The 25,223-nt window shown below is 30.8% G+C and overlaps 1 protein-coding gene and 1 long non-coding RNA gene across 11 annotated transcripts in view; one reads left to right on the forward strand and one right to left on the reverse strand.

The window, feature by feature from the left end:
• The window catches only part of LOC107067521 (piggyBac transposable element-derived protein 4), an 85,764-nt gene that overhangs the window by 59,783 nt on the left and 758 nt on the right, over positions 1–25,223 (reverse strand). For 5 of the 10 annotated variants that reach the window (XM_089179529.1, XM_089179530.1, XM_089179527.1 and 2 more), the window contains exons 2-6: positions 21,284–21,484; positions 19,605–19,990; positions 19,182–19,428; positions 18,411–18,588; positions 7,228–7,377 (exon numbers count right to left, since the gene is read on the reverse strand). In XM_089179529.1, coding sequence (XP_089035655.1) covers positions 7,228–7,377; positions 18,411–18,588; positions 19,182–19,428; positions 19,605–19,990; positions 21,284–21,457 — 1,135 coding nt within the window. In that variant the 5' untranslated portion in view covers positions 21,458–21,484. Of the gene's footprint in view, positions 1–7,227; positions 7,378–9,551; positions 11,699–18,410; positions 18,589–19,181; positions 19,429–19,604; positions 19,991–21,283; positions 21,485–21,592; positions 22,129–22,375; positions 22,634–24,100; positions 24,385–25,223 lie in introns of those variants that run through there. The other 5 variants (XM_089179525.1, XM_089179526.1, XM_089179524.1 and 2 more) reach the window with 5 other exon arrangements.
• On the forward strand, positions 23,813–25,147 carry LOC149033425 (uncharacterized). The gene is made up of 2 exons (XR_016178937.1): positions 23,813–23,946; positions 24,379–25,147. It is a non-coding gene; the product is annotated as an uncharacterized LOC149033425 (long non-coding RNA).

The raw sequence follows: 25,223 nt of genomic DNA on the forward strand, positions 1-25,223 counted from the left end.
ATAATAATAATAATAATCATAATAATAACAATAATAATAATAATAATGATAATAATAATAATAATAATAATTATCATAATATTTTAATAATAATATGTAAATTCGTAGAAAAAAAGTAATTTATATATATTTAATTAAATATAAATATATATAAATATATATATACATATATATATACATATGCAATTATAACATACATATATATATATAGGACGAGAAGTAGAGAAGAAACAGTATTATAAATATATGTTTACATACATATTTATATATACCAAGTATGTGTATGTGTGTATATATATATATGATATTTCTCTTTATATATTAATATATATAAAATAATATATATATATATATATATAGATAGAGAGAGAAATAAATGCTCACACATATATATCCATACATAATTTACGTATACATATATATGTGTGTGCTATTATATAATAAGTATATATATAAAAGAGAGCAATATAGGTAATATGTAATCGGGTTAATAATCAAATATCTGAATGTTTTATGCGTTACGAACAAATAAGCGAGTTATGTACACGTGGGTTAGTAAAAAAAATGGCCGGAGATGCAAGAGTGGGCGTATAAATCTTTTTCTTTTTATTTTTATTTGTTTATACTTTTTATTTCAACATTATACCAGTGTGCGTGTTATAAAAAAGTACACACATATATATATAAATGCATATATGTGCACATAGAAGCAACACACACGGGTATAAAGTAAAAATAAAAAAAAAGAATGACACGAATAAATAAATAAATAAATAAATAAATAAATAAATAAGGACGCGTCTCTCCTGCATTTCCGTAAAAGTTAAAAAAGGTGTAAATTACACTACCGAAGGAAAGCGTGGCATGCAAGACGAATTACGCAAAAAATGGCACAACGCAATGGAATTAAAAACTATCGAGAGTGTATTACGCATACACGGATATATGGACACAAGGGAGAAAGAAAAAATATTATTTGTTTCTTTTTATATTAATACATATATATATATGAACATATATATGTAGTGTCATTAAGGGTACACACATCGTGATTTCTGTACACGTATGCGCGTACTCGGCACACAAACATATATATCTATATATACTATATATAAAAATATATATATATATACATTTAAAAAAAATATATATATATATATATTTTTTTTTATGGGACTGTATTATTAATTAACGATTGATTTCGTTTGCTCGTGGAAGACAAATAATGGCTGATCGCACGATTTATATATTATTAATCGTACGTATTAGGCAAATTAGACAAATTTTTATACGTGACCATATTTCTTGTTCGTCACTTAATTACTTATATATATATATAATTAATAACACTCTATCTTTTTTTTATTTATCAATTAATCTCTAGTATTTACAAGTTGTAATATGTTTTTCTTTTTTTTCTTCTTTACTGTTAATATTACCCAACGTGAACTCTATTTATATAATTTCAAATATTACAAATAAAAAGAAAGAGGAGAGAAATTTTTAAATACTAATTTGGAATATATATATGAAAAAAAAAAAAAATGGAAAATACAAAAATTATTTTGTTCTCGTATGGGTTTGAACAACAGTAAATATAAATAAATGAATAATTAAATATAGTAATAATTAAAAAAAAAAAAAAAAAAAAAATAAAAACAGAATTATAACGAACAAAAAAGAAGTCACGCCCACGACAGCAAAAAATGAGAGGGGGGGTTGGGACAGTGTGTGTATAATATCTCTTAATTATTTTTTCTTTTTTTTTTGGTCATTTTTTTTTGTCATTTTTTGGGGGATTATTATATACTTTTGTTGGTAATATCTTTTTCTTGTTGTTTCTTTTTCTTAAATTATTTTTTTTTTTTTACTCTGGGATCCGAAAGGGTTTTTCTTTTTTTTTTTTTTTTTGTATATATCTCGTCCAGGTTCAATGGCAATTAAAAGTTATCGTTGAAAGTGTACAACGAAAAACACCGTCACACCATTAATATACACTTTTTTTTTGTTCTTCAATAATTGTGTTATTATCTTCAAATATTTGTAATTATAAATTCATTTATAATACAATTTTTTTTCTTTTTAATTACTTTTATTTAATCTAATTTATTCGGGTGATATAACACTTTCGAAATAAACTTTGTTTTACCATTGCCCCAAACGTGTGGTCTCAATTTTTTTTTTTCTTTTCTTTTTTAAAACGGACATTTATATTTAAATATATATATATATAGATAGATATGTATATGTAAAGAGAGGAAAAAAAAATGAGAGAAAAATAATTGATCTTTCATTTTTTTTTTTCTTTTCCAAACAATTTTTGGTTTGCTGGGAACAACGTGGCACAAAATCCGGTTCTAATCCAATTTACGGCACGAATTGTTTTTTTTTTTATGGATCATTATTATAATCATTATAATAACAATAATAATAATATTAATAATAACTAATTAAGTATACTGAGCACGCGCGTGTATCATGTATTTTATTCTATTTGTTCAACTAATCTTTCTTTCACACATAGACATACGCACTAATCGCACATACAATCGACACATTCACTCTATCTCTTTCTTTCTTTATAATTTTAATAATAATAAAAAAAAACCTGACTTTAAATAAAAACAAAAATTAAAAAAATTAAATTTCAATTCGAATAGAACATTGAATATAATACGACAAATTTCTTTCAAATAAATTAAGAAAGATCTAATTGCAATAAAAAAAAAAAGAAAAAAAGAAAAGAAAAAAAAATCTCTTTTAAAATCTTACGTATTCCAGTGAAAATATTGTAATTTGAAAGAACATTTTTAATTTTAAACCGTCGATAAATTTACCAAATAAAAAATAAAAATAAATTAATTGACAAAAATGATCGATAGATTTAATTTTTAATTTTAATTATTTCATATTTTTATTATTCGTCTTTCAAATAGAGATCTTTTGTCGAATAGTATAGGTATTATGTATTTTAAAACAAAAACTGTATATAATAATAATAACTAATAATAATAATAATAATAATAATAATAATAATAATAATAATAATAAAAAACCATTCAAGGTAACAAAGTCTCTGACGGTGAAAAAAACGACCTCCGCCATCAATGCGAGCATCGTCCGTTTATTTATTTATTTTTTTATATATATATTATTTATTTGCACACCCGTGTACCTCCCCCTTTTCCTTGTCAATTGTCAAATGCGAATATTAAAAAGGGAGACACACAACACAAACATTCCTAAAATAAAAAAAAATAAAAAGAACAATGCAAAGTAGTTTCACACGATCTTTTAATGACAACATTTCTTTAAATTTAATTTATTATTATTATATATATATATGCATAATAATATTATTAACGAGTGAGAGTATCCAGTAAGTCATCATATATATAAAATTGTGTTTGAAATCATTTGAACGGGCATCATAATTGCTAGCATTGACAGAGAAAGTCGCTCCTCTCTCTCCTGAATTACCTTGTTTTCCCACGTTGGATTACCTCAGTTTTCAACTGAAGTAATCATCTAACTACTAAACTCTAATATACTTTTCTATATATATATAATATATATAAAAATAAAAATCAAATATTAACTAATTTTCATTTGATTTAATAGCAAAGAAAAAAAAATCTATATAAAACAATGACGTGTGTCAATGCTAGAAAAATGTCCCTCCTCCCCCCTAATCCTTACACACCCATACTCAACTTTTAATACGTGTCCTATAAAAAAAAAAAAGAAGAAAGTACAGGAAATCAAATTTGGTGTTTAACTCTCAAGATGAAGGGTGTTGTTTGTGTTGTTGTTATTGTTGTTGGTGGTGGTGGTGGTGGTGGTTGTCCTAATTAATTATTTCAATCAAAACACCTTCTTTGTGTTTTATCTTTTTTTTTAAATGGATAAATGTGAAGAATATACCCCCTCCTCCCCTACTTGGGTCTGATATAATTTGTCCTAATAAAAAAACCATTTTGGGAGATTAATTTATTCAAAGATAACAAAAGTTATCTATGATACATTTGTACATTGATAGGTCGTATTAAATTCAATTCTATCTTGTGAATATATAAATAAGAGGAATTTTTTGTTGAAAGATGAAGGGCAGGGGAGGGGGAAAGAACCTAAAGAAAATTCTACGATTAGCATAGATTTGATGATAAACAAACCCATCTGTGCTTGTTTACTTGCTTGCTTGCTTGCTTGCTTGCTTAATAAATGATGCAGCAGCTGTTATGTTGTTATTGGCATATGCAACCAACAAGAAAATAAGTATAAAAAATCAAGAAGATGAAGAAGATGATGAAGAAGAAGATGAAGAAGATAATTAGCTGACAACAGAAAAGAAACATATATTCTTTTCTCATGTATAAAAATCAATTTTAATGTTGGCAATTGGCCCAAAGACCAAACACACTTATTACCTAATCGGTAATAATAGTAGTAATAATAATAATAATAATAATAATAATAGTGATTATAGGGTATAATCTTTGATGCGGTTCGATGACCATTAATAAAAGGAGTATGTGTCATCATCAACATCAAGAAAATGAAAAATCTCATTCTAATCTATGATAAAACCCACCACACACCTACTATAATAATCATTTTCAAATACACACAGAGTGATATCTAAAAATAGATAGATATATATACACACATGATTAGAATTATTATACTCTGTACAATTTCTAATCGAATCTTTGTTTCTTCTTCTGTTTAAAGGGATAACATATTATGATCAGGAACAAATTGTTCTCTGATCGATAAGAAAGAAAGATAATCAATTTTTGTTTATGTTCGATGACAAGTTGATTAATTCGTCGTAGAAATTTCAGTAATAAAGTAAAATTACTGAAAATAGAAATTGATGATTGATTGATTGATTGATTGATTGATTGATCAAGAAAATTTGTATAATAAACTCCTGGATTGAGAAAGATAATATTTATCGTGTCCAATATTAATTAGGACAATGAACAGCTGAGTAAGAAGAAGAAGAAGAAGATCTAATTTGCAGTTGTTGAAATTTCATTGAGGATGAATGACGTCAAAAAGATGAGAACAACATCCATTTTAAAACTGCATTGCAGAAACACACCTTTTCTCTACTATTGCATTATCTGCATTAGAAGGAAATAATATTAATGGTTATTTTATCAAATATTTGCACACCAATCAAGAGAGTTTCAACACGCTTAATTCGATAATTATTTATAAACAATTTCTTATTTATTAATTTAATAATAATTGATAAAAATTAGAAATCATTCGTAATCGTTAATTTCTCAAATTATCCCATTTTTGTTCTAATTAATTTAATAATTATTTATACTTAGGAGGAGGGATTTACCTTTTTGATGTTAATCATTATTTACCTTAATTAATTATTTCATTTAATTTATATCCAATTTGATCTAATCCTTCATATAATATATTCATATTTTAAATTAATTTTAAATCATTCCATTGATAATAATAAAAAGAAGTAGTAGAAATAGTAGTAGTAGTAGTAGTAGTAGTAAATAGTAATAGTAATGGAAGAGGAATAAAAAGAAAAATCTATTTTGAAAATATACTTAAATATTCAAATTCGAATATTTATACTAATTACTTGTAATAATAATATCTAATTGTAAAATGATTGAAATATAAGTTTTCTCCGTACGACATGTGTGCGTGTTGAGAGATATTTTTGAAAAGAGCCTTGTAGAGAGTAGGTTTGGTTGGCTCTCTTTTTCTTCTCCTCTCTTCTTTAGTATGTTCCTTTTGTTTGAAGGAGAGAGAGGACAAATTTAAACTAAGCGACGTCACGCGTTGTACATTCCAACAAAATATGTCATGAACGAATGAAGAAAAAAAACCAAAAAACTAGATAGGAAAAATATTACACAACCAGCAGCACACAGTAAAGAAACCAAAAAATACAGATAATAGATTAAGATAAATGAACAAGTTACTTTTTTTATATACAGTAGAAGAAGAAGCGGAAGAAAAATCTAAAATCTTGTTCTTTCGTTGCAACACATTTTCATTGGGGTGCGCAATCGTAACGTCGCTCGTTTAAAATATTTTCATTATTTCTGTTTGAAAATAAAAATTAAAATTATATATTTAGATAGATAAAAAGTTGTATATATGTAATTAACGTATGTGTAATACGTGTACGTGTATTATTAAAGGATTATAAGTATGTAAGTAAAATATATAAATATATTTTCTTTTTAAACTACATACCTTGTGAATAAATATATATATATATATATACATAAATGTGTTCATATATGTGTATGTGTTTTATAATGTGTGTGTTTCGTCACATATCTCATATATATATATAATACAAGTATGTATATGTCGTTTTGGTTTCATTTGTTTCTTTTTCGATTAATTATCTTATTTGTTTTTATTTTTCAGAGACCGTGCTACTCTTGAACATACCCGGAATTCTAAGTTTGTACCACGTTATCCGACAGCGAAAGGGAAAAATAATATATATATATATAGATTATATATATTTTTCTCCCTTTTTTTTTTTTAAATAGAACAAAAAAAAACCAACCTGGCGAACCTGCGCAATTGGCACTCTCTCTTCGTTATATAATTATATTTTCATTTGATTTTGTTCATAATATATAATAATTTTTATATATCAAATATATTCCTTCCTTCAATCCAATCTTTCGTAATATATATATATATACACTACATATATACATAGGTATGTAAATTACTTTAATTGTTAATCTAACTTTTAAAACAATAATAATAATAATTATAAAAGTACGAAAATAATTTAGCAAAAAAAAAAATTAAAAAAATACAAATATAATTAATAAGAAGTAATGATTATTTTATCAAATTTTGATTGAAAAAAAAATATAATTTATATCCAATCATCATTGTTGCTTAACAAAAACTAATATATATGTACATATATATATATATATATTTTTTTGTATTTTTGTATGATTGTAAATTTTGTAATAGAACAAACAACCATCTAGGGTGTTAATAATCATAATAACATTAAAAAAAGAATAATTTTACTAACTGTTAATGAATCGGTGAAGGGATGATGATTATTATAAATAAATAATCATCCCACACATTCACAATAGTAGTAGTAGCAGTAGTAGTAGTAGTAGAGTAGTAGTAGTAAGTAGTGCCTATTGTTACGGTGGGCCAGACATATTAAATAAATGAAGATGATGAGCCTACCTTGTGATTCCCGGTGGGCCTGTTCTGCGGCCTCCTGAGCTGCAAGGAAGACTTCATCCTGCACCGTTGCTCCTGGTGCACCAGCTACGGAACCGACGACACCACCTGCGTTACTTCGATCACCGGTAACGTGCCATGTTGCAAGGCCTGCTTCATTAATTTGTACCAAAGGAAAGAAAGAAGAACAAAAATGTTAAGAAAAAAAAAGGAAGAAGAAAATTGGTGTTTTTGGTTTTTTTTTTTTTTATTGGAACGTAAAAACACAAAATGTTGTTTGGTTGAGGAAGAAACGGAAACAAACGAAGGGGAAAAAATGAAAAAAGAAAAAAAATAACAGAAAGAAAGAAAAGAAAAAATACAATCACACGATTAATAATTATCAAGTTTTAAAAGTAATCTTAATTTTATTTTTTTGCTAGTATTAAGTATATGTATATATGTATGTATATCGATTGTCTAAAATTTCTATTTATTTAATTGAATGTCATAATTATTGAACCGCTTCGTTGGCATGGACGTGTTATCTCGCGACGACGAAACTGCTTGTACAAGATCACAGACGTATTATTATGCTGTACTGTAGTACCGTTCGTCTATTGCCACAAACGACATATCTCGCGTGTTCCATTATTAGATTAAAAACTTTCATTCGGTAAAGCGGTCATTTTAGTAATGATATATAATAAAAAGTAAAGCTTTGATTTATAACCCTTTGACTGCTAGCTACTCTAAGTCGAAGCGCTTAGCATGAGCGGGCGTGCGGCCAGCAGTAGTGGTCGTCGCTGGGGACTGAATGAATGCTTTTTTTTCAGGCAATATGGATCATCTTCTTATAAGAGGCGTATTAATACATTGTAATTTAATTTATAATCCAATTTACTATTACTTTGTCCACTGCAAAACGGATCAAATAATTTTCTTTTTTATTTTTAACATATATTGTTTATTCACCAATGGTAATGTTTTAAAACGCCATCATTTGATAGTTATAAATTATAACTATACATTTTTTTTTAAATATATAACTTATATAATGTATATATTTGGATATTAGAAATTGAAAAATATGAACAAATAAAAACAGTAAGTAACATAAGTACTGTAAATCTAAACAAAAAATTTATTAATTTTTATTTATTATTTTTTAATTACACAAAAGTAGATTATTTATTAATAAAAATGTAATATTACAATAAGTATGCTAATAACGCAATGATATCACACCTCTCTCTCTCGCAACAAATGAGACACGAATTTAAGACAGAGAATGACTGACCAAATAAACGACAATTTCATTATTTTCGTTGCTAAACAACGAGATTTAAGATTTTTGCGAGTGTATTTTGGACATGTAAAAGAGAAATCATTTACATTTGCGCCCGTAGCAATCAAAGGGTTAAAGATATTTGAAATTTATTATTATACTGTATGATACAATTCAAAGCAGGGAATTGCACATAACGGGACATCACCACAATTCTTACAATAATAGCTAGTTTCTTTACGAATTGATTTTGTTTTACACCATATACAACGCTTCGTAGGATGTAGCTTTTTTTTTGTTGGTGGTAATTTCTGTAAGAAACATCTCGAATGAAAGCGAAGCGGATGAAGATAATTCCTGTTCCCTTTCTGTTGAAAATTACTCTCCAAGTTGTAGTTTAATACGTCTGTCACCCGATACAAGCAAATATCGTCGTCGCGAGATAACACGTCCATGCCAAAGAAGCGGTAAAACATACATCATACACAAAATTTATAAATATATAAATATATATATATATATATTTATATGTAATACTGCAAATTATTAAATGCATTAATATGTTAAATAATTGATATATAATGAATATAAATTTCCAAGAAAGTTCGTACTAATTTGAATTTATTTCATTTTTTTCTATGAATATGTACAGAAACACACTATCACTACTTGTAAATCGGCAAGAACTTTCTTTCTGAAATGTTGTTAATCGATTCAATGACAAAATTAACATTTGTTAGAACGTTAAATAAAGAGAAATTTTAAAAGGGGATGAAAAGACCAGTAACGAAAAGTAAAAAAGGGTTTTTTTTTGAACTTTTAACTCTTTGAGTGCTGAGTTGGGCGTCGTTAAGCGTGCGCCGTGAAGACTGTCCATAAGATAATATTGATTGTTACTGAAGTAAATTATGTGCTGATCTAAAAAGCCTTAATAACCATTTATTTCATTAAACTACAATAACATGAATAGCAATAAATATAAAAAAAATATAAAAAATTAACAGTAGTAGATGATATCTTTTAAATAGAAAATGTAATATTAATTTTGTATTGTGTGGAAAATCTAAAAGCAGGGTTCTCAATACACAAACCAACGTTACAAATTGTACATTCGTAACGCGATTCAGATCTACGATTATTTTTTGCGCAAAGAACGCATCTGCGTCGCGAAGAACGTTTTGCATTTTCTTTAGTTAGGCAAGATCTAGGGAAATGCTGCCTCTCCATTAACACTTTGCCGTCCGCACGATTCGTAAATATTTATTCGCTTGGCGCCGGCAGCGCTAATTCGGATCACTTGACTTGTTGCCGGCTGTTCTTGACATTATCGGGAGATTTATAAATTGTTAAGTTTTACTAATCTCATCGTTAGTTCTCATAAGTTCTCAACCCTGTTTTCCCCTACTTTCATGAAATTTCGAAGATATACATATGTAAATATTATAATTACAAAATTTGTTTCTTTTATATATTTGTTTATTTGCATTTTCTTTGGTACTTAGTATTTCTCTTTCGTATGGTACGCAGCAAAACAGTCTCCAAGATGTAAGGCAACTTTACAAGACTTGCACATTAAGTTTGTTATTTTTCTTTTTTTGTTTTTGGCACATACATGGCAGTTTCTTCGTTTTCGTTTATTCGTTTCGGAAATAAGGACTAGTTGGTGTTGCTTTACGTGACCTGAAAGTCTGTCAATCGGATCATGATGAGACGCACGCGATGTAGTGGCAACTTCCAAGTTTTGCTCAGAACCAGGTATATGATCTTTTATCCAGGAATCGCACACTTTCAATAAAAAATCGTGAAATCGGAGACTCTTCTGTTCTGTATTGAAATATTGACATGTACGGAATGCATTAAATAATGCGCAATTAAAAAGATACATGCAAACTTTTTTGGACCATTTTATAGATTTTCTGTATATAGGGTAATAACTCAAATATTGGTCTGCCCGATCCACTCCTTTCATGTATTTGTTATAGTCTAATACACTTACAGGTTTTTTTATTGTGCAATTAGTTTTTCTACATGTTCTTTGCGTTTTAATCAAAGTGGCATTATGTATTGTAGAGATCATTCGTATCGTTTTAGTTTCCGAAGCTCTCCATACCTGTGCGAGTACTTCACCTTTCCGTTGATGACAAGCTTCAAATACATTGACATTTGCGCGCTTTAATTTTTTCGGAAATCCTCTATTTTGCCTTATTGTTCCACAAACTCGAATTTTCTTCTCAAGCAAATTCTCTGCAAGTTCTACACTGTTGTAATAATTATCCATGTAGAGGTGATGCCACTTTCCATAGGAAGGTGTCAATAGTTCCATTACTGTTTTTGCTAAAGACTGTCCAACGTCGGAATATATCTTGAATGAAGAAATGTATCCCGTAATCGAATCACACATCATCCGAATGAGTATGCCATATTTCGTAATTGTCGACGGATTGTAAACTTTAAAATTCAACCGTCCACGCCACGGTATCATTCTTTCATCAATTGAAATGCTTTGACTTGGATTAAAATTTTCTTTAAACTTTTTGGAAAAGTAATCAATTATGAATTGCACTTTGAAAAGCCGGTCAACATTATTCGGTTTATTGTTGTTGTCAGAAAAATGTAAAAATGATAATATTTGCCTGAATCGGTTGCGGGACATCGTTTTGCGAAATATCGGTGTGTCTATCAACGGATTCGTTGACCAATAATCATCGATCCTTGCTTTTTTTACAATACTCATAAGGATAACAAGCCCAAACCATTTTCTCAGTTCGAGTGCCGTAACATCCACAAATTTGGCATTTTTTTTATCCTGTTTCCTTTTATCGTAATTTTGACTGTGATACTTGTTGGTTTCATTGCAAATATATTCAAATAAATCGTTCCCAATATATAATCCTGTGATATCCTCGACGCTCTGCGTATCCTTGGGAAATATGTTTGGACCCGGAGATCCTTTAAATTCATTATTGGTCCTCGGTAAATCAAACTCTGACCATTGTGCACTGTCTTCTTCGTCTGACTCATCCGAATCAGTTGGCAACCGTAGTAGCGTTTGCCGAATTCTTCTTGGAAGTATTTCACTATCCTCCGACGATTCTGCTTCACTTTCACTTTTTTGACTTTCAATGTCTTCCCAATCGGCCAAGTCGTCCGGAACGTCAGACAAGACGTCCGCGCATTCGTCGTAAATATTTGTATCGTCTCTTTCGTCTGCCATGATAAAAGGGCACAAGAACTTATACAAATAAAAAACTTGATGACTTGTGTAACTTATTGTTACCGAAACAAAGCACCAGCAGAAAGCAAAAGATACTAAAGTGCTGTCGCCAACCACTAAGCTATACTATGCTCACGACACCACTGTAATGTCGCCGGCCGTTGACCGCTAGTTTGCGCACGTCACCACTGTGGTGTCGCCAGACGGCATAGTATAGTATAGAATAGGCATAGTATAGAAAAGGAAAGTCTTCCATATGAACTCTTTTTTCTGTATCTTTTACTCTATCTGCTGGGTATCCTCCCAAAATATCTTTTATGAAAAGCAAATAAAAAATGTTTAAGTATCATAGTTTTTTTTATTAGTATTTTTATAAAGGATATATGCATTATATATAACGAAGTCTGACAGCACTCAAAGGGTTAAGCCATTCAAATATTTTTTCCTCGTATACGTGTGTGTATGTGAGGAGTGTCTAATATATATATATATATAGAGAGAGAGAGAAAAACAACAACAATAATAATTAATTATTTTTTATAGTTTTATTTATATTTTATTTTTTTTATCGTATCTAGTATTATCTTTCTTTGTTCATTTTTTCTTGTTATAATCAAGGACGGAAAAAAGAAAATTATTGGCACGATTTTATTCGGTGAGACGGTATGAAAAAGGGTTATTATTATTATTATTATTATTATTATTATTATTATTATTATTATTACTATATTATTATTATTATTATTATTATTACAAGAGATATGCAGGACCGTATCTATATATTATATTTTTTTGTTTAAAATCCTAGGTGCAACATAAACGAAATCTTTATAAAGTATATATCTATATATATATAAATTCAAATAAATTCTATCGTGTTTTTTCTTGTATTTATTTTTATGAAATAATTAAATAACTCGCTGTACTATGTTAATAATCATAATATAAAATTCGCATTTTTTTTTAAATCGATAGAATAGTTAAAACAAATTAATTATAAGTTGAAGCCCCCTTTTATCCTACGATTAATTAATGTGGATATTTCAAAATTCATTACAGAACAAAACAAAAAAAAAGAGTATAAAAATTTGATAATATTTCGAGTGATTATTATTATTATTATTATTTCTGAATAATATTAATAATTGTCAAAAGTATGAAATCTTTCGAAACATACTGGTACATGTAATGCAACTTTACATGTTTTGCACTCCCACGTTGTTTCGCTACGTTTTTTATTTCTCGAACAAACTTTACAGGCTCTCGATGGCCTTAATTTCGATGGCGTTGGGTCTATATGCTTTGGAAAATGTGCCCAATCTCGAGCTTGCAGTCTCACTGGTAGTAAATCTCCTTTCGATAATCCTCCTCGTCCATAATATTCTAATAACGGTTATATTTTTCAGTAATGATTTCAGTAGTGAAATTCTTTTCACTTATTTAACAATACAATTTTTATTTCTGTATTTATTTTTATTAGTGTACAAATTCTATCTTTTACTTTCATTTATGTTTTTCTTCATCAATTGTTTCATTTCTCGAATAAAATGTAAGGAGGAATTTTTAATAAAATTGCAATATCAAAGAAGCACGTAAAAAAAAACCCCTACCCTGGTCCCCATCTCCTACCATTAATTCGAACATTAAATTAATTTTTGTTTTTTATTTCAATACCCTCCCCCCCATCATCAACCCTAATTAAAATTTTCTTCTTTCAATCTTTTTCTTTTTTTTTTTTTTTTTTAAATATAGATGATCCAAATTTTTCTTCTCTCTCGAGAAATAACAATGACTGTTCACAATACTAAAGTAAAAAATGATATTGCACCTAGTTTTGTGTGTGTTTGAATCTTTCAAATAAATACGGCCCTGATAGATAGTTATAAAAATAGAGGGTAAGGAGGAGGGGACTGCTTGATTGGTTGTGTGATTTTATTTTCACAACAGAGAAGAAGAATAAGTTGCAATTCTCTAGTAGAAGTATTATTAGTTGTATAATTTAGCGAAAAGGGGGGAAAAAAAACATTGAAAAATAGGATGGTCGAATATCCCTCTTCTTTTCTCGTCACCCACCAACCACCTTTTTATCTTCTTCCAACCTTACCCTCTAATCTTATTTTAGCTTTTTCACCCTTTGTTTTTAACCCTTCTTGAGAATGAACGAATTTTTCTTTTATATTCTTATTCCTACTTTTCATCTGGATAATCTTCGTTAATTCGCAACACAACCAACAACGACAAGAAACAATAATTGACGACAATGACAACGATGACGACACAATCAGCACCCACCCATCAACTACCATCACCACCATCACCACCTTCTTCACAACGAACAACGACGAATAATATTTTACACAATCATTCTCACACACTTATGCAAGTAATTATTTAATCCTTTCCGATATTTTCCTATTACTTTAATAACTATAAATTAACAAGTAAAATTGATCCATCAAGTGTTAATATAAACAATCGATCTTTTAAATATATTATCAAAAATAAGAATTCCTAATCACGATTTAAAAAAATAAAAAATAGAATTTAATGAGTTAGCTAATCCATGTAATGTAATATAAAAAAAAATGTATATGCTGTGTAGACGCCCTTTAACCCTTTCGTTACTAGCAACGCATAAGTAATACCTCATATAGAAGGTTGATACCAAAGGTAGTGCAAAGAAGATATGAATTATCCCTTCAAGGATCGTCTTATTTATATAACCTCTAGCCCCCCCACCTCCTTAACAACCTTTTCAGCGTATGAAGTACCCTTATCAATCCATATAAAGAATAATATCACCCATGTTACTAACATTAATGAATATTAATTAAATAAAATAAGTGACTATTTGGTTTTGTTCTTTTTTTTTTAGTTGAAAGTATTATTTTTTCTTTCCTTTTTTTTGGTATAGTTTAAGTCCGAATATTATACATATATAACATGGACGTTATATAATAAAATAAACATTTTTTTTTTTCATAACCAAAAACTATAAATTTTAATTCTTCTTTTTTTTTTAGACGATCGATGAATTACCGTTGTTTCAATCGCAGTTGGAATTTCTTCATTTGAATCCTTTATGAACAACCTGGTTCCCAATATTCTTTGTAATCTCGCGATTGGCATTATTCTCCTGGTAAAACCTTGGAACATAAACAAATAATTCTCTACAGAGGTATTTAAAAAAAAAAAAAGAACCCCCAAAAAAAACAATAAGAAAGAAGAAGAAGAATTCGTGGTCCAAAAAAGGCTCTTGGTGTTTCCTTAAAACGATGTTCTAAACCTTGAATTTTACACGTTCTTCTTTTATTAATATTATTATTATTATTAATATTTCAAGTTGTTGTTTTCTAAATTATGAACGTATTAACACCACCCATTTGTATAATATTATACATTTAATCCACGAAAATATGTAGTGCTTTTTTAATTGGTACTTTTTATATTAACATAATTAATAAAAACCCTTTCGATACTACCCCAATAATGCTTATATTCACCCAAAATTACTATATCCTAAAACGTTGATTATAAATAATCATCTCCACATAAATATTTATTTACCATTTCTAATTAAAATATCACAAATAAACCCTTTTATTTAGCACCGAAATTTGTTTTTTCTTCGCAATCGAACGAATTAATACAACACTCGTGATTATTTTCCACATATGTGAACACGACGTATAACAACAGGTGTGTGTCATCGTACAGTTAACACAAAACACCATAACACAATACAATTTTGATTTTTCATAAAAACAATATAATTTACAAAAAGAGAATATTATATAAAATAATTTATTAAAAAAAAAAATAATATATATTTTTTTTCTATCTGTTTTGTTTGTTTATATATATATATTATATATCTGTAATTCTCGACATCTTTTAAAAACTTAAAACTCTTGGTATGATTAATATCTGTATTTCCTTTTGGTATGATAATTTAAGAAACATTCGCCAAGATGGATCCTTGGTTTATCCGGACAAGTATCGCAATAATACGTTGTTTCGTGTCTTCCGCCAGGTTTGCTTCGGCAAGAACAAACCTTACAATCCTTTTTAGTTCCCTTTAGAATAGCATGTAGTTTTCCATTTAAACGAATATCGTCATAGTAATTACCGATAAATGTAGAAGCTCGATCACGCGGTTGTCGAAAATCTTCTTTTAACAGGACCACTAAAATATTTATAAATTACAACTAGTAAGTGTTGACTCTTTTCTTTTTTTTTTAGTTTCTTCATTTTTTTTTTATAACTAACAATTTGATTGTTTTGAAATTAATATTAATAAATTTGACAATATTTCCAAAAATTGAAAATACATTTTACAATTTCAAGATTCACGAAATTTCATCGGAAAGGATTATAATATACTCGCATTAAACAAATACACCATATATCATTCATACACACACGCATACACATGTGGTGCATGGCGTAATGCACAGATATCTCTCGTATATTATTTTACAGCAAATTTTCTTTATTATTTTTATTCTCTCGGACGCTTTTTTAATTACAATGCCCGAATGCATTTAATACACAGCCTAGCTGGTAAATATATATATAATATGTATATATCGACAATTATAGAAAGAGATAGATAGATAGATAGAAAAAGGAATAAATAAATAAATCAAGAGAAAGAACAAATTGAAACAATGATTACCGTAAACGATTAAATGATAATATTATATAATTAAAAATAGTTCATTCGTATTGCACTTATATCTTTATCACATAGATTTAATAAGACATTTAAAAAAATAAAAAATAAATTATTAGAAACTCAAAGCCCCCAAAAATTAATTAATAGATAAAAAGAAAGAGAGAAACACAGAGAATGTAGTAGTACACATCGAACATGTCCACTCGTTAATTATTATTTTTTTTTTTACTTTTTTTCTTTTTTTATTTCCCTAAACAATCTCCCTATAATCTAAACATACACCCATAAACCATAAACTCTCGCTAGTATAGCCTAAACGAATACAAACAAAAAATAAAAAAGGAACTGTTAATATCCCCCATTGAATCATCTGATCTAACTTTACAACAATAATAATAAGCACCATTTCCCATATTGATTATGGATTTTTCTGCATTAAAAAAAGTAAAATATAAATAAATACACAATAATGCGAACCCCCTTAAAAATGATACATACAGAGAATAAAACAAAGGGGAACGCACTAAGAATGTCTAGGTTGGACCAAACTATTAGGCTGTTGTCTCCATCTTCTCCTGACGACGTTTAATTTTTTCAAATAAAATTGCAGGGTAGATCGATTGATACCATACATCTCTGATGCTTGCGTGGTGCTAACGCCCTGTTGCAATATTGCTTCCAATGACATTTTAACCGAATCTAAACTATATTTCCTTCCCTGTTTGTTAGCCAGTGATTTAAGTAATGCACCTACGTCAACTTCCGGTCTAGGACGTCTCGTTGTCGACGTTGTCGTCATCGTCATCATATTTGGCACTTTTTTACAATCGAGGAAATGCGACCCCCATATGGTGGCACCACCACCACCAACAACGACACTACCATCATCATCACCATTACCAATACACTCGTCAACACTACCACAACCACCAACAACAAGTTCGCCAACGTTACCACCATCGACCAACACGAGACCAACACCACCACCACCACCACCTATATTCCCTCTCGACCCTCGAGACCGCGATACCGCTCCCGCCCCCCCACCTGCAACGAGGAAACCCAAGCTAGTGTCGGCTAATTTTTAATCCCGCGATAGTATATTTTTTATTTTTTTAAAATGGTATTATCAAAACACATAACGAAAGGAACAACAAGCACCGCGACACCAAAAATCAATTTAATAATATATAATGTATATGTATGTACATTTTTTGATAGCTCTATAGTCATGACAATTGAGGATATTGATGATGGTGATGATGATTTAACGTTGTCATTATCATCATCAACATCAACATCATTATCGTCATCGTCGTCGTTGTTACAGAAAAAGATAAAAAGAGGGTGAGAGAGAGAGAGAGAGAGAGAGAGAGAGAGAGGAAGAATGAAAATTCCCAAAATCCTAACATTCTGAAGATCATCTTGCACAAGCACCTAATTAAGAATTCTAACTGGGAACTTAGAATTCTAATCCGTGGTGAAAAAGAAGAAGCTGTTCTCCTATTCAAGAATACTTTTTTTTGTTTTTTTTTCGGATAGAAGATTCTTTTATAATAATAATATATATATGTATATATGTTCTGCTTTTTTTTTTTTAGCAAGTGTGACCACCCCCTGTTCTATAAGAGACTCTTCGTGTTTATGCAAACATTTTTGTTGTTAACATTTCAACCGTCCACCGAATATGACATATATATAATATATAGTTCATTTATATAAAAATCTATGCTAATTATAATTGTTATTAATATTGTTGTTGTTGTTGTTGTTATTATTATTACAGTTTCTTTAATGTTTTTTTTTTATTTGGGTAGGAGTAAAGATAAATATATAAACGGACTTCTCGAACGTTTTTTACAAAATCACATGCATTTGGTAATTCAAATTAAAAAACGGTGAGGAAAAGGCAGGGGGAGGGGGGAATTTGATGATTATCAAGGTCGACAAGAATAAAATTAACGAACTAACAAATATTAATGAATGAATAAATTAATAAATGAGAAATATTGTTTCTTATTGCTTACCAGGATGTTGGGACGTGTCATGGGAAGGTCCTGCTCTGTTCGTATCCCGTTCAATCTCATTTAATTCATTCATGTCATCATCCAGCGTCAAATCTTCGACACTTTCTTCCTGGTCCTCCATATACTCGGACTTTGGCTCAATGAGATTATCGCTTGGTTCAGGATTTTCTAGTGGCATCTAAAGATTAATTACAATTCGATGTTAATTTATAAATATATATATTTTTTTTTAATTTATTACAAAAAAAAAAGGAACGTTATATAGAAATTTATGAGAATCGTGTTTCGTACCGTTTCCCGTCTGCAAGAGCATTAATTGATAGGCTAACAAGCAGAAGGATATAGTACGAAAGTTTAATATACCAACGAGCGAAAGAAAATGAATAAGGTAAGAATTCAAGATCTATTAGAAACGTTGGCGAGAAAGACAAAAACAACAAATATAAACAATACATAATATATGCGTATTGAAAATTTGTACAGAATAAAGAATCAAAATATTGTTTACTTTCGATATTTAATCGAATATATTCTTAGATTAAATTCAACGTGGTCCCTTTAAAAAAAAAAAAGAAACAAAAATCCTAAGAAGTTTCAATTCAATAGCATGTAGGTTCCATATATTAGACATCCACTGACTACTACCTACTACTACTACTACTACTACTACTTATAAAAAAAAACATCTTTGGTTCGCTATTCTGTACTTAATTCAGAAATGGAAATATAAAAAAAAAGAAAAAACAGATTGTGGAAATTTGGATTTCTAACCTGTAGCATCTCATCGGCAGGTTTTGTTAGCTGTGTCATTAAAGTTGACCTGCCGAGAGAGTCCGTTGGATCCGCATTCGTTTTTTCGTCCGCGACAGGTGCTATCGCAAGTGCCGGCACGCCCATTTGTTGAGGTATATCGTTGGAGTCCGATGCTTCATGATTTTCAACAGAAGTATCTTCACCGGCGCTTTTTCTTCTAAGTTTTCTTCTTCTTTTTGATGTTGGACTTTGCGAACCTTCCCTGCTATTATGATTAAAAATATATTTACATTAAAACACAATCTCTTTTGCTAACGCCTCTTCGGGGGAGTATATATTTTATTATTATTAATATAATTATTTCAGATTATTTTCTAAGAAATTATTAACATCAAACATATACCAAATAATAATATTTAAAGGTAAGATTGTGTTTCTTACCTCGAAGAATGTTCCTTAGGTATTTGAGGACTGTGCGAATCTTCTGGCAAATCTCCTATTGAACTTGCCTGTCTAGGAACTCTGTTCCTTTCAATGTTGAGACCGGCAGACGCGTAGGAAATATTTAAAGGCGATGACCTTGGTTGTGGAGGGACTTTAGATACCCTCGAAAGTGATTTATTATTACCATTACTACCACCCGTTTTACTTTCCGAAAGGCCCTTAATTTGTAATGACTCGGCAGCCTTAAGGAGTGCCGTTAGTTGGTCTTGGGATATATTAACTTCTCCTTTGTACATATAATCAATCATTGCCTTCAATTCTTTAAATTTTACATCTTTGAGTATGAATACAGGGTGCTTATCGTAGTGCTCACTGAGAAGGCCCTGAAATCATACCAATTTATTCCTCATTATCATAGATATAATTTATACAACTCAATATAAGATAAGCGTGTGTGTTTGTGTATGGGTGTATGCACGCATTAACTCATTATGACCTAATCGTTACATAACATAAGTGAAACTTGTACAAATTAAACTTAATGTTTCTAAATTACATTACAAATAACAACTATGTTTTCAAAGCTTTTCAATTAAATTTCAAAATTTTGAAAAAAGCACAAATCAAAACAAAAAGAATACCTACAAATTTTCTCTAATAGAAAACAATTCAATAAAATCCTATGTAATCTCTCTCTCTCTCTTTCTCTCTCGTTTATGAGAACAAATTAAGTTTAATAAAAACAAAAATAATAAGTATGTATATACGAAATAAAAAGTTAATACAAATGAAACCAGTCCAATAAAAAATAATGCTGTAATATCAAATTGATTAATAAGTAATACTATCCGGTGCTCAATTTAAATCGACTTGAATTTCAATCAATATGAAACGCACACATACACACATCTTGCTACCTCTTAAAACCTCCTCTCCTCATCACCCCATCCCCCTACTCCCCAACCATCGGTAGCGGAGTTCAGGGTAAAATCCCAGGGAAGTGCCCTGGAAAGCAGCCATTTTGCTTTCTCTGTATTGATCAAGAGTACGGGGGGAGGGGATAGAGAGGGGGTTCATGTCTGGCTCTTGCTACTCACTCACTCACTCTCTCTCTCTCTCTCTCTCTCTCTCTCTCTCTCCCACCCAGAAAGAGAGAGACAGAGAATGAACAAGTACAGCAGAGGGCGGCCATCTTGTTTTAACACAACTCCCTTTCCCCTATGAACCACCAGACAAACCCCTTCCGTTCTCTTCTCCCTCTCTCACCTATGTATTTGGTATTGATCTGACTCTGTACTGAGTGAGAGAGAGAGAGAGAGAGACGGAAAGAGAAGTAATAGATAAAATATTAAGAAATATATTTTAACAAATATTAAATCTACATTTTGAATTAATTAACGATACAGTAAACCAGAAAAGAAGATAACGAATAATTTGAATTTATCTGCAATAACTTAATCCGGTAATTAAAATGAACAATATTATCTTATTAAAGGAGATTAAAAAAAAAAGTACGAATTAAGTATATTACCGAAATAATTCGCGCAATAGCAAGATACGTGGGTGTACGGTTTTATCCTTTTTTTTATTACGTTAACGTTGGAAATCTTGTTTATGAGAAAATAATTGGATTATGTAAAAGGACGGAAAAGAATAAGATTATGAATAAAACTTACCTCAAAATATGGACTGCACGCGGAGAGGACTACCCTGTGGGCCTTTAGGTATTTCCCCTCCGCTGCTAACGTGCAGTCGACCAGCGTACCGCTCTCTAAAAGCGTGTCGAAATTTTGTATTAGTGTGCTCTGATGATTGTTCCATTTAAGGCAGAACTGCTGGTCATCAACCATCTTCTCTGATATATCGTTTCCTCGTTTCTGTGAAATTAAATAGAAAACACACCCATTAACAAACAAGTCCATTATTTTGTGATTGATTTTTAAATATATTTTATAATGATGTTTAAATAGGTGTTAATAATTTACTCGTGAATTAAACTGATGATGGAAGACGACAATAACGATTATTCACGAACACGCCCGATACTATCTATACTTTCCACGTTTAATAATTAAATCGTACATCGAGCCGACAAACGACACGCGCACCTATACGGCAGCACGTTTTTTTCCTATTTGTCTGTAAATTTCTATCTTTCAATCCCTATCTCTATCTTCTTTTTTATTATTTGCGTGTTGCTTTTTCTAGTATTGTCTTCCCCCGCCGTTTCCAGTTGGAACACAAAAGAGAGTCAGATAATAAGACAAATAGAGACAGAGAGAATAATAGGCGTGCGGCGGAGTAATCGAAAGCTCCGGAACGAAGCACCGAAGCTTCTAAAATGGCCGGTATGATGCAAGCGCGCGTCGCTCTTCCGAACAGTCTATCTCTCCTCCTGGGCCTTTTTCTTTGTGCGTGTCCCTCTGGGTAACGGTATAACCGTGCAACTTGGTGGGTAGTGGGGATGATGCAGGAGAGGACGCACAAGCACAGCGCATGCGCACTTAAGAAAGTCGACTTCTGCGCACGACTTAAGCGTCGACTCGAGGCCCCCTGGGACCCAGGGGCGTTTACTTTATTCTTTAGGCCCCAGAAAAAAACTTTTTTTTTTATCTCGGAAAAAATTTTAATGACCTCAATAAAAGAACAAATGAATTAGAAAAATTAGAATATGTTTGTACATAAACATATGCACGTATGAAGGAATGCAGTTGATAATATGTTCTATTAAGCATGTGAAAATGAAAAAATAAAGTCGTAAATCTAACCTTAATATTTTATAGGTTATCCGAAGAATCTTGCGATATAATCAGCAAATTCGCAAACGATGAACTAACACAGATTGATAATAGACGTGGAGTTGCCATGGCGCCTCGGGGCTCGAGTTTAATGAAAAGTATAGTAAAGATAAAGAGAGACAGACAAGGATAGAAAGAGGGATAGAGAGAGAGAGAGAGAGAGAGAGAGAGAGAAATAGAGAGGGACGGTTTGAAGTAGAGAATAAAAAACACGGTAGAAAAAGAGAAAGATAGAAAGATAGAGAAAGAGGAGAGGGAGAAGAAAAACAGGCACAAGTGTGTTGAATCGTGGCGCAACGAAACGAAACGAAACGAAACGAAACGAGACGAGACGAGACGAGACGAGACGAGAGAACAAGCTGATTTACGTCACCGGGATTTACATCAGAGAGACGCGCAATAAAGCGGCAAATCGATCCTGCCCTCACTTCTCACATGCGCAGAGAGACGAGAAACACGGGTAATCCGTACGAGATGAGGGGGGATGGTGGTACGGACGTAGAACTAGGAGGTGAAGGAGGTGGTAATGATAGTGGGGATAAAGGAAAGTAGAGATGGAAAAAAGACAGACGATATATAAGTTAATAAAATCATACAAACGAAATGTACGAACCTAAAAGAAAGATGTTACACCCCACCAACAACAACACGACGCGACACGACACTTCTTCACACTATGACGAGAGACAAGGAGGTGAAAAATAAAGAAGTTTAAGAACGACGACTACGATGGACAGTCTGATTACGTAATCTATTTATATTGTTATCTACTACCAGAGTTGCGTTACGTCATGACGGCGCCCCAGCGGTGCAACGTGCGTTAAACGAAAACAACGAATTGTTGACAATTAATTTACCTTCGCTAGACTATTTCACACCATTACTCATTTCTGATCAACACGTACAAAAATACATATATCATCTATACATTAGACTTTACGTGACGTTAATGCACACTTAATAATAGAATTGGAAATAGTAACGAATGAGCAAGATAAAACATACGAGTTCATAGAACAAAAGAAAGACAAGAAAACAAGGAATACATATTCATATCCATAAGCATGTGTGCATGTGTGGGTATATATACAAGAGTGAGAAGAAAATGGAGAGAATAAGAATAAGAATGAGAAAGAACGAGGAGCGAGAGAGAAGAGACGTGACGAGACGTGGACGGCAATATGGCCGACGGCGAACTAGCGCCCGGACAAAATGGCGATGGGCAAAAAGCTCGTAATAAAAAGCGCAAATCGTTTACGTGTACTTTCCAATATGATACTCCTTCCCCTTTACCCAAATCTCTTTATCACTAAGGAACGAACGTTGAATGTTTATCGAAACGCATTTACACGTAACACGATTTCTCTCTTAAATATAATCTTTATAATAGTTTGGTTGGTAATAGTAGTAGTGTGGTTAAGTGAACGACGAAGGTAAAGGGGAAACGCCCGCACCATGTCAGCCGGCCTTTCGTGGATTTTCCGCAATTTTCATCTAACCGCGAATATTATTAACTAATATACTATTTATATAAAATATGTGTATGTATGTACGATAAACGTGCTTTATCTATATGTGTGTGTGTGTGTATGTAGTATTTATGTATATTCGATTAGATTATCACCACAGTCTCTGTAAGAGTGTTGGTTATTAGATAGATATTTTATTGTTTTGTTTGAATTGATTACCACTCACCTAATATAGGGTGTGTATAAAAAATGAATCTAATATCACAGCAATCGGGGGGTATCGGTGAAAAGTGGAGAGAGAGAAAAAAAAAACTACTCCTTTAACGGACGTCCGAGTATCGGCGTGCGTCTCCAGCGCTGCCCTTTTCAACAATGGCGCGGCACACGGTTGCTCGGTCACTCTCTCGACGGCCGTCAGAGAGCGCAAGCTCATATTTTCCGTCTCTCGCTTGTTCCCTCTATCTCTTATACTTTTACTCACTTACTCTCTCTGTTTTCAACTAGAAATTTGATGGTGGGAGGCGCACGAACGAACGAACGAACGAACTAACGACGAACGAACTAACGACGAACGACGAACGACGAAGAAACGGTTTCCACGAGGGGATATGTGAAAGAGACGAGGAAAGAAGGAAACCTTCTAGAGCATGCGCTTTAACTTCTCCCAAGGAAAAAAAGGAAACAAATCTAGAGAAATGAAAAAGAAAAAGTTACTATGAGATCGACGCGAACTTTGTGGTCCCTCTTTTTTTTTCCCCTATGGACGCTACGATCTCTTACAAGTTCATTCGAAATAACTAAATACATACATACAGTTGTTTTTCATTTAATTACATGAGAGTAATAAGTTTGTTAGAATAAGAAAAAAATTCGTTCGATCCAAACATTGACCATCAATAACATTTGACCTATTCTTATAACTGATAAATATATTTTTAATTAAATTGTAATATAGTTAATTCTATAAAAGCTTATATCAGCGTCCTTCCTGGTTTTTTTCTTGACTTTTTCATCTAACCAGCACGATTATTGGAAAGGAAAACGTTCGTTATTTTCAAATACTGTATACGTATTGTATATACGTGTATAGACGCTAACGTATTATTTTGATATTAAAACTTATGTATATATTTACAATCGATAAAGAAATTTATTTGACTATTTTCCTTGCTTTAAATGGGGAAACATAATGCAATTAAATGATGTTAAATAGTCGATTTGGATGTTGTCATCGTAAACGACAGTTTGAAAAATAAAAAACGTAACAGTCGAACATGCAAAGGTCGTTAAGCTATGTATCTCAAGGACAGAAAAAGAGAGAGAGAGAAATATATATATATACATGTATA

The sequence above is a fragment of the Polistes dominula genome, unplaced genomic scaffold, assembly GCF_049000335.1.
Source record: "Polistes dominula isolate Pdom_NZ unplaced genomic scaffold, Pdom_raw_medaka contig_27, whole genome shotgun sequence".
Lineage (NCBI taxonomy): Eukaryota > Metazoa > Arthropoda > Insecta > Hymenoptera > Vespidae > Polistes > Polistes dominula.